An 11,857-nucleotide genomic window follows, 5' to 3' on the forward strand; every position below is an offset into this window, starting at 1 on the left:
TCACCGCATTGGAAATCATCGTGTGAAAAACGTTAGAGCTTCTCACTTAATTGCACTTGTGCTGTTAGGCGAATGAGCCTTGATAACTGGCTTATGGGTATGAATATAAGTTTCACTCTGTACCCAGTATGACTACAGCTGCTATGCATTAGGTGAAGAACACATACAATATTGTGAATCACGATAACGGGGCTTAAATACATGCAAGCAATACATAAGCCCAGGAAACACTGTAGCAGGCACCTTCACATATCACAACAAAAAATGTCACTGCATATTTTATTTTCATCTGGAAGGTAAATAGCAGTCAATGTAAATGTGTCAAACTTGTGAATGTGCCTTGAAGATGCTTGCAAGAAGCAACCTTACGGGCACTGATGCACTACCGAACTTAGCGGTACTCATTGTAAAGCAATCGTCACAAGCGGTAAGTCAGGGATCATTGCTGGATGGGATAAGGTAACAAGTCTGAGACTTCAACATCGTAGAAAAAGCTCTTGGAAGAGGATAATAAAATGCGCATGCAGTAGTCACCCAGTTGAGTCGGTTCTAGAAATAACGATACTGCGGGTGTCAACAGGATCCGTGGACAAAGACCCTAAGTTGTATATCCGCAACGAAATCCGAAATTTGTAAGTAGAAATGTGACTTCACGAAACTTATTAGGGTTTCACCACCGTGGTCACCTATAAACCGTGTACAATCCGTTCATTGGTTCCCAGCAACGCTTCCATTCATAGATGATAAAATGACTATCGTAAGGTGATTACAAATACATTTCATTTTCCGCATGAGAGGAAGGTAGTCACGTTCTGAACGCAGTAACTCAATTACAAGATAATGACAGTGCAAAATTTGTTAGCACTTCTAGGCATTGATGTAGTCTCGTCCGGGAAGCAATCGGCTGTCAACGCGACTGATGTTGTTGGCCATCGTTTTTATGCATCGCTGTTAAATCATCCACCGACATGTCTAGACTTTTCCACCCTTTCAAAAGACCGAAAAGATAAGGAGAGGTGACATCTGAATTGTCACCACTGGATGCGGCAAGCTCAAACTGTGGCTTTTCACACATCTTTACCCCTCCAAGGGATTCGGCTTAAAAGTTTTCCAGAAGGAACAAAAACACTGGAGCGATATGTTTACTCGACTGATATTGACTATCGCCAGAGCCCAAAGCGGCCTTTAGCATTGCAACTCGGGTATATTATTTCTTGCAATTTTTCATTTACCTGGACTTGAACTTTTCATGGGAATTTTTGGATACGTTACCTTCTACCAGTTCAAAATCGCATTCCAAACTTGTCACTAACCTTAGCTGTCTCGGTGTCGGTTGCTGAGATAGTGCCGGATAACCGCACTGGAATGTCACCCCACCCACCTTCACCACAATTAAATCAGTTAATGGAAAATACGGTGAAGTAACTAAGTTTGAATTGACCGCTGGAGCACCAACGACCCGACCAGTCAGTAGTGGGGTAGAATGACTGATGCGTCCTCATCACGATGATAAAATCGCACCTGTGATGGATAAGTGCTCTCTGCTGTTGGTGTGGGTTAAATGATAGTACCATGACACGAGGAGTTACGCAATTATAAATTCCATTTATTCCCCGGTTGCTTACAACTAATCGAACTGAGTTATACAGCAGGTTTCAAGCATCAGTGGTACAACCTGGCTATAGTTTCCTGACAGGCTAATCAATCGATTGACAGCCGGAGCCAAGGAGCTCCCAAGTTGGTAACACTGTCACCTGTTCATACCTAATGATTGGGCTCGTACAGCATGTGTTTGCGGTAATATGTGCACGCCTCGTGAAGTGTGCAGCGGAGCTTCGAACTGCGCGTTTGAATTACGGCGAGTCCAATAATTTGCACTGCTGAAGACCACAGATAAGAGACAATTTCAACCACATGCGCTTTTGTTCAGGGACAGGACTGCTAAAAGGGGGTTTTACGATAGTGTTATTGTTGTGCTCGCGGTATTTGTATTTTTCGGGTTACTAACTTTGAGAGACCACCTGAAATTCGACCCCGCTGATCTACACCAATAGGTTGTACTATCAACCAAGTCACATGCTTCAACGGGAATGGCCAAACAAGTGAACGTGGACCGACCAATCGACCCAGTTGGTGGACAAATTTAGGAAACTGGTGTACCTTTGTCTTGAATCTCGGACTGTTATGACTATATACCTAGGCCCGAATAGGTATCTGACCGAAGTGTCCAGATATGGATGACTAAGTAACAAAAGGGACCATCTGGCTGGTCCCTCCCCTTTTGTCCCTTCAGGTGGTCTATTCTGACAGGAGATCAATAAGTGAGCATAAGAAAACTCGTAGTAACCTACTTTGTTGGGATAAATCAGGTGCTAATATGAGTGACGAATTTCCTTGATTCTTTTACCGTTGTTATTGCACCTGAGGTACAAGATGTAAGAGCCCAAACCATCGCAATCTGCACATTCGGTGAGTTCAATGGGTAAACCGCAAACTAGGGAAATCGACGTCAGTAACCGCCGAGTAGCAGTCAAGTATGCGGTCGATTGTCGCGCAATGTATCCAGGATTAACGCGGCCCCAAAGTTTCCAGTCTTATCGAAATCGAGGAACTCAGTAAAGTAAGTGAAGGAAGAGGAACCGGGAAAAGGGCAAGTGTTGCGTCTATCACGATTGTCTCCCAACACTCCTTAATAGTGCACTCTCCAAAAGTTTCTCTAAATGCGGTGATGTCGGACAACAATTTTCACTGTCCCATAGTTTGTTTACTTTGGTCTTCGAAGAGATAATGAGAAAGAATCGGTTGGACTTCCTGTGCGCCGGCGCTCGGATCTCTGAAGGCGAGAACCTTGTTCACTAAACGAGCAACATATTTCTCAATTTTGGGGGCGAAGCAGAGGCGCCAGGAAACTGATCAAAGTCATCGGATCCTTCAATAAGCTTGACAACCACAACGCTTAAGGGCACGCTACAGGAGGTTCGGCCTTCGCAGATATCCGGGCACTCAAGATATTGGAGGCTGTGGATTATTAAATGTGACCCAGAAGTTCCATTAGCGCTGACGGTAGTGTGTGAATATCAAAGGCTAGAATGACGTCTTCCAATGTTACTTGTGCAATCAGAGATATATCACGGAATAACATAGAATGCGTGTCAGACTGCACTGCGGGCAGTATTGTTGAACACCTACGAGAGCCGGTAACTACGAATGATGAATTTGAGAAATCTTCAAACTTTTGACCGCTGATATAACAGAACTACAGCTGGAACCAACGAATTCACAATCAAATTATCAGGAAACGGGTATTTGGTTACTTCACCTTCGGATTACTTCCAGCACGACCCAAAATGACTTGACCGTGGGCTACTTGTGATGGGTCACCATCCACCATGGGATTGGGAATACTGGAGGTAATCAGGATGTAAATTCGTAGAGGAGAGTGACGGATTCTACTAACAGATAGGATGGCCAACCGATGCCAGTTGCGTTCCTTCTACAGGTTTCTATCTGTACGAGGGCTGGAGGTGCAGCCTCCCTCGGGTTTTGAAGTTAGACCAGCATTAGGTCCCTTTCCTTGCTCGTTTATCTTCTTTCCATTATTAGGCTTAATTCAGGGCTAACATTACTGTACGGCAGCGAAACGCCAGTGTTCTTAGCGGTTGTTGGTGGCATTGATGGTGAAGAGACGCAAGTTCTTACCAGAAACCGAACCCAACCGTCAAGCTTCGCCAACTATCAATGGACTCGATCTACAATGGAGATAAAAGACTGGTCTCCTGGAGTCACTCACGAAATGTAGAAGCCGGGACTTTATCTTTTACGGATAATATTACCATATGGCTGTTAGTTTGTCGGCTTCTACCAAAAACTCCACTTAGTGTGCCGCCTGCTTGATAGTAGTGTAACGATCTGCATGCTCACGGGGCTAGGGATTAAAGGGTGGGGACTGTTGTAGGCCGTTGACAGGCTCCGACAAAAAGAAATGAGGTGATAGGGCCACCGATGTTGGACGACAAGCTGAATGACCGTCCTGTCGCGTATGCTCCGACTGGACTGTAACTGTGACGACCGCCAAGTCGTCCGGATGTGGTATTCGCTTGAACGTATTGCAGCCGTCTGTAGCTATTTCGTTACAATTGGCATTGAAGGGTTGCTCCAAGAGTTGAAGCTCATCAATGATCCAGGCCGGTTTAGTCGAAGTACCATTGAATTAAACTCCAGTGAACGTTACAGACCAGTTTTAACTTACCAGTCAGTTTGGGGTTTCCAGTGCACTTTGTGTTCTAATGGGCTTCCACTCCAGTTCCAAGCACGTCTTGAACTCAGACTGGGTTCAGAACCTGTATCAAGTTGGAGGGCAACCGGTGTGTCGTTAGTACGTATTGTGACTAATTTTCGCCGTTCGAGTGATTTCATCCTGCAGGCAGCGGTCACAGCCCGAGTGTCAGGCTGATGTTTGCCCAAGCTTCTGAAGTTGTCTCTGCAACATTCCGCTTTGCGGTTTTTTGAACTGCGCTTGCTAAACCTGTGGTTTCTATAGCGAATGCCGGACAAGCGATCTTGATGGTACATACGAAGCCAAGGCTACGAGTGAGTTTGGGGAGTATGTGTGCGTGAACCGAACATGTTTAGCTGATACCAGTTGCTGTAGAAACAGTCGAACTTTCCATGTGTCATCCAACTGAGCAAAGTTGGTTTGAAAGATGTCCTCATATTTCTTGAGCCAATTTTTGAATGTTCGTGCAGGTTCAACATTGAAACTGAATTCAGCAAACAAGCTAGTAGCAGCATCTGTGGAAGAACATGGAGGCCCAACTGTTGTCTTATTCACCGACACTGCGCTTCAAAGATTCAGTAGGCCACACTTGAGCTTCTTCGAACTGCCTCCCTTGTTATTGTAAAATTACTTGAAGTTGCTCTGTCGAAATTGACAACGTGGGTTCGGGTTGCCGCCAGCTGTTGTGTCTTGCGAACGGTGGTGCAACACCTATATCGGTCCTTGGTTTACCGTTCGCTACTATGGTACATAAAAACACGATAGCCTGATAGAGTCCTCTGTGGGAACATCGAAAATCACAACTGCATTCATGGGATTATCGCGAAACGTTCCGGAAAAGTCCACTGGACTCTTCACGAGGGGGCGAGAAGCGCCAAAGTAGAAATGCTAAATCCTGATTGGCTGACGTTCTAGCAAACCTGGGCATGCTCTCACTCGCTCAGTAACCGGGTCGTCACACCCGTCCAATGAAACTGAGTGTAGCTTTTGGCTTATGTACTGATACTTTTCTTCTGAGAGGTTTTCGTGAACCATCAAACCAGTTCGCCATAGAATAGGTCGATTGAACACATCGATAGTGTGCTTAGTGACAGACCGGATTGACAAATATTCGGGAAAGCATATGGTCGGGGTATTGTGGTCAAGGAAAGGAAAGATGCGCCAAGAGTGTGAACTCGTTTCAGATTTCCTTAATAAGCTATATTTCGTGTTGCTCAATTTCTACCTTCATAAATTTTCAGTTCTATGGGTGGATGTAATCAAATAGCCTTTGGGCTATTTGGACAAAGACAGTCATGAAAGCCACAAAAACCAGCGCGTTCTAGAGCTCGGTAAGTAGGTATCCGTCAATTCGCCGCCATTCAGTTTTGAGAGTCGAAGGAGGTTTAAGTCTGTTGCGTTCATGTTGTGATGAGAGGTAGAACATTTGGGCTTCACACCGTACTAATGTGGGTGAAGGCTACCCATATCAATTAAGTAGCCTGATGACCCACCTAATGTGTATTCAGGCACAGGACTTTCGTCAGCTAGGTTCTACGGATGACTGGGAGATAGTGCAGCCGGACATCGGATAATGCGTCACGTAATATTATGCATTCCTGTGGTAACATCTGGTCCCCACCTCATTGTCTGTCAGTCTTGTTTGAATACATCTCACTAAAAACCGTCACCACCCGGATATGCACACTTGAATCACGAAGGTTTATGACCAGAGAAATGCCTCGTCCAACTCCATCACCATTTCTGAAGCATCAGTGGTCGCGCCACCAAAACGTAACGACTTTATTACCAGCTTATACTCTAAATTCTGTGTCAAAATGAAAAACAGGAAAATGAACGACGGCGTTTACTTCGACTCATGGTTTGGAGACTGATAACTGGCCAGTTTATGCGTTATCATGCTAAAACATAAATATAACCCAGTGCCGCAGCTGACTCGTAAACTAAAGCACAAGATACTCACACAGCTCCCTCCGAGAAGGTTATCCCAACACTAATGAAGTCATAATATGGGACACCATCCCAAGCACGCGGGCTCACCAAAAAAATATAGGTGGAACATCCTGAAAGACGACAAGAAGGGGTAAATTATTCCCTGAAATTAAAGTCATTATTATGAAAAAAAGGTAGCCGTGTGTAAAATGATTTGTTGGAAAAAGAGGTATCGGTAGATAGAACAAGAATTGACGGTGCGATCGTGGTTAGTTGTGTTCTTCTTTGATAAAAGGAGCTCACTAACAGTCAAGTGCCTAATTTGGTGGTGGTATCTGTAGAATGCTTTTCATCAACTTCAGTGGTCATTCGTGTAAGGATAAAAAAAAAGATAAAGCGTTCAGCTGTAGCACCCTTCCGGTGCCTAGCTGCCATGCCACCTGAAGGAAGCACGAGGGCTGGGATACTGCCAGGTTGCCCAAGCCTAGACAGGGGAAGTCGAGTGGCGGAGGTCGGATTCGAACCGCGGACCTTCAGGTTAGTAATCCGCGCTCTAACCACTTCGGCCATCTCGCCATCTCGTGTAAGGGATTGATGTTAATTCAGGGCTCCACAAAGACCGCATCGGGTTGATGCAGCATTTCAAGAGATCTTCGACAGTAACCAATATTATCACCTGACTACGTCGGACGGAATTTGGTCGATCCGTATGCAATCATGAAAAATTCTGGTACGAAACGGCGTCTGCTTCCGGTTAAAGGTAACCTACTTGACAAAAGCATATCTTATTTAGCGAAATACAGACAGTTCTAAACAAATTCGGTTTTGTGAGAAACTCAGCTAAATCTCTCGTCTATAATGTTGCTAAGCAACTGAATGTGCTGCAACAGGACGCCTCATGTTTCAGTTGGTACGATATTTGTTTGCAAATAAGTGCATTTCGCTAATTCCGTGCAATTCGGTTTCAAGAAGACCATAAGGTTGATGGAAATTCGGGGACTGTGCCTAGCTGATTGGCCCCAAGAAGGGCGAAAGCGGTCGTGGGCAGCCGAATAATTTTAAGCAACCTTAGGAGTAGTGAATTATGTCTATACATCTCTTAGTTACTTTGAAACAGTTTGGATGAGGAAAAAAGAAAAAGCAGTTGCCTTCGTAAGCGTGTGTAGTGATGGTCTATTGGTCGGAGCATGAGGTTACGGTACGTAGAAATCAAACGACAGAGAAGAGAACTGACTGAGTCATCAAATGTCAGGCGCTTCTAGTGTGTGTACAAGTGCGCTGCCAAGGAAGCTAGTGCTGAGTCCTTGACATATTATGAGGATAACAACGTGTAACCTCCCTGACAGTGAGAGAGTAACAACCTGAAAAACAAGTTTGGCCGAAAGCCGACTGATGTGCTGAACTGGAATTGGGAAACCAGGAAGTTCGTGACAAGTATCGAAGTCCAAAATACTGGGTCCGGATCGATTTTGAAAGTCATTCGTTCGGTCAGACAAAGGACGATTGTCTTATATTGTTTGTTGGATGCGCACACATCCTTGATGATTGCGATGGGAGCTTATAGCAGTTCCGCGGAACACTGAAAAAACGAGCAACAGAGCAAACAGTTTGCTCGTTATACACACTGCCATTGACAGTGGTAGAGATATGTACGAGTATGTGTATGTCCAGTATATCAGTAACAAACACGAATGTATTAAACTTGTGCGTTCTTACTGGAGCCGTGGTTCAACGATGTAAATCGGGAGCAACACAACGCATCCCGTAGGCACCACCTCCACCCCCGCCCCCACTGCTCGGGTTTGGGTGGTGGTGTGCAGCAGCGTGGTTGACAGGATTACCAGATGGACTGACAAATTGCGAATGAAGTGTGGAAACTTGCACACCACTCTTCCCTGTGTGAGCATGTTGTTGAAGGAGTTGCTGCTGCTGCTCCTGTTGCCGCTGGCCTAACGAGTTATGTTCGGTGCTCCGTGGATCATTTGGCATTAGTAAGCGCATGAGTTCCAAGTCATTTGGATCTACGTTGCGCTCGTCGTCATGATTGTGCTTTCCGTTATCGGCGCAGTTGGCCTGCACACCAGCGAGGGCAGGAGTAGGGTTTGAAGTATTGGTTCGCAATAGCGCCCAATCGAAAACATAATCCAACGCGTAGTTCAGGCTTTGAAACAATCGGCGGAACATTCCACGGAGGTAGGGATAATCGGGAGCACCGTCAAACTTCAACGAACGGGCGTAGTGCAAGTACTTCTCAAACTCTACAGCATATCCTTTACAAAGCTGTTCTGGTGATGTGGTAAGTTTCTTTTCGTATATACGTTCGTATTTCTGCTTCTTTGTATGGGCCTAAGGGGGACGGGGATGAAGACACAAACGGAGGCAAAAAAATATGACAAAATGCACTAAAGTGAATGGCGTTTTGTCAAAGAACTAAGGATAAACGTTCGTCAAATATGTATCCAAGAATAACCTCTACTTGAGCAGAAGCGGACTCAAGGGGACGAAAATTATGTATCGAGTTGATAGATGGCCTATCAGGCAATAGCCTTAGTAACCTGAGGATGACAGTTCTGGATTGCCATATCAGGTGAAGGTAGTACGGCTTGCTGAAAAATAAAAGAATCACTGGTTTTCGAAACTCTAATAGGGCGGAACGGAAACAGGATAAAACGAATGTGGAGAAAACGAAGAAGTTCAAAGGCACCTGACATCTAACCTATTTCGTACAGAATGTTCGCAGCTTAGGACGTGCACTGGATGGCTGCACTGTTTCAACGAAGTTACCAAAGCGGTTAGTAAAACCATACAATCTCTACACTGCTGTGAAAGATTACCCAAATTCAGTACTAGTTTCCGGCGTCCTTAAAGCGGTTTTTTGAATACCGCTTGATTTGAGTTAATCCCCAATATTATTGCCGCGGTAAGACAATTGATATCTAGGATACAGAAAGGACTACTGACGAACAGCGAACATAGAACTGCCGTTCCTAGAGTGACCGGCTTCGTAGTTCGTCAGAGGTAATTGGTATATCGATTTTATTGACTAAGATCTGGAGGGGAAATCAAGACGAGTCCAGCTCACTTTAAATGTATGTCGTACTGACAACCCAGTCGACTTACGAAATGTGCCCATCATCGAATAGGAGAGCATTCCCTCTATTCTAAAACCATATTGTGGGGCTAAGAATATTTGACCGGAACCCACTTTCCCTTTTCAGAGCGATGAGCAATGAAATGTGTCTAATTTCCTCTATGACTAAAAGGCTTCCTAGTATTCGTTGACTTCGTGAGCTACAGCATCTTCGGGGATGCAAAAATCCAGGTTATGAGCGATTAACTTCTGTCATGTGTAGGATCCCTCACCCGGGCAAACATGAGATAACCTGTGTTCTAACTGAACGGAAATATCATTTCGCTAACCCATCGTCTATTTCCAACCGGCTCAAGTCCCTATATTTTGTCTCTGTGATTAACAGCTACGGATATGAGCTTGTGCGACCTCGTGTTCATTGTGCTGTGGAGAGTCGGCGAACTTGCGAAGTGATGCCACAGGGCAGAGACGTCCTGTCCGTCAACCACAATTGACTTAACCACTGCGGATCAGATTCTAAAGACGGACGAAAATGCCTCTTTTGATCTCATGTTCACAATGCCAGAGGCTTTTCGCCTTTTCTTAGTCATCAATTTGCATGATCTCAGATAGGGTTTCGGCAACGCGCCGGAATCTATGCCCCAGTGAATGGTTGACATTAAGAGCATATAGTTCCTTGAGCATACACTTTCTCGGGAGGCAGGAAGTCCAGCGGAGATATCCGATGAGGGAAGCTAGCTTACTTTACTGCGGTTGACCTTTACAGGAGTATCACCTATTGTATGAACGTTACAGATTACCCCTAGTTGATAATCGATGAGTTCTGTACAGACTGTGACCCAGGCGTATCTGACAACGACACTATCAAGGAATTGCATCGAATCAAATTCGCAGTTGACCGGCAAAGAAGGAATTCCGACTCTATATGGACTTGGGTTGCGGACCTTCCAAACTTACTCGTCATCCGGCTTCCAAAGGATGTACAGGAAATTTCATAGGTGAAGTTGCAAGTTGTATGTTGGTGGTTGTGGAAAACACTTGTCAAACAATTGCGTTCAAGATCTCATCGGCCCAGCATGTTTTCAAGCAGTAGACATCGGACACAGCATTGACCAGCCCTCGAATCCATAAAGAACAGAACTAAAGGCAGCTTAATGAATCGAGATTCAATACCCAGGATGATTTCAGCATGATAATATTGAACTAGAAAACCTCTTCGCTGGAATCATCGATGCCGGCCTCGTCTTCGTCTTTGATGGAGGCAAACCGCGCAGCAAGAATATCGATGCAGAGGGACACCAACAGATGCAGAATTGTTTCTTTCTTAGCGATAGGATGTGGTGGTTGGTGAAAATAACTACTGCTTCCAGGATTTGCCTCTTATTACCGCAGCACTGGAATGTTCCATATGGCTCATCATGAGAAAGCCTTGTCCATTTGCTTCTCGTGGAGACCTTCATTGAGGTGAATGAACGGTAGCGTGGCTGGACACTCCAATGGTTTTACGTCCGGGGACGTCAGTCAAACCTTGATTTCAAACCGGTAATGGCGAATACTTGGAAGCAGCTGCTTAAAATTGGACGGATGAGATTAACCCTGGTCCAACAACCAAGACAACGATCTTCTTTTACAGCTCTCCACATAATGCTGCATTGCAGTCTGTGCTTGATTCACTAGGGTGCACATCTGAACAAGCCCGACCTAAAGCTGCCACCTTGACTATCTTCTTTACAGCTCTCCACATAATGCTGCATTGCAGTCTGTGCTTGATTCACTAGGGTGCACATCTGAACAAGCCCGACCTAAAGCTGCCACCTTGACGTGGTGGTTGGGCTTGAGTGCTGCAATGATCCCGTGGGCTAGAGTGACTGAAACTTCGTTCCACAAGGTTCAACCATTCCAAGAAGGCCAAAGGGGAGCAGCCAGACCAAGAGCAGCGAGATCCCGTACTACGAGTAATCGTGCTACGAGGCGGTCTGGGGGTCGTACTGTCCTCTGCAACAGGAGTGTGAAGGCAGTAAGGTGTTTCCTCCAGGCGACCAGCATGTCCATATTTATGGAAGCAGCGATGCCGCCTTCCCCCGAGGAAGGACGGGTTAGAAAAGGTCGGCCCCAAAAAACCGCACACTCCGATCGCCCAACGGTTGACCGTGACCGCCGGCGCATTACCCAATACGGTCGAAATACTTTTAAAACCAAAGAGCCCGGTGCTGCTCAAAAGGCACCTGCTGTGTGCAGCCGCATTAGGAATGAGACAGTAATGCCTTATTTCCTGCGCCCTCGGGTTAGGCCAACCCACTGCAGCCGAGCAGGTCAGACTATTGAGTCATCGGCTCCGGGCAGGGTCCCCAAAGAAAACCCTACATTCTCCCACTGCCTCGTGGGTCAGACTTTTGAGTCAGAGGCTAGGATTAGGGTCCCCAAACAAAACCCTACATTCTCCCACTGCCTTGTGGGTCAGACTTTTGAGTCGAAGGCTCAAGGTGGGGTACCTCAACCAAACCCCCTTCCTCGGCCTGGGCAACCGGGAAGTATCATTTGACCGCGCAGTTCAGCGT

General features: G+C 45.7%; 1 protein-coding gene across 1 annotated transcript in view; it reads right to left on the reverse strand.

Annotated features, from left to right (window-relative positions):
* Window positions 1-7,353: 7,353 nt before the first annotated feature.
* T265_07754 (hypothetical protein) overlaps window positions 7,354-11,857 on the reverse strand; it is a gene marked incomplete at both ends in the record, with an annotated part of 20,722 nt that continues 16,218 nt past the window's right edge. The window contains one exon of the mRNA XM_009173359.1: window positions 7,354-8,554. Coding sequence (XP_009171623.1) covers window positions 7,937-8,554 — 618 coding nt within the window. The remainder of the gene's footprint in view (window positions 8,555-11,857) is intronic.

Source organism: Opisthorchis viverrini (assembly GCF_000715545.1).
Source record: "Opisthorchis viverrini unplaced genomic scaffold opera_v5_183, whole genome shotgun sequence".
Lineage (NCBI taxonomy): Eukaryota > Metazoa > Platyhelminthes > Trematoda > Opisthorchiida > Opisthorchiidae > Opisthorchis > Opisthorchis viverrini.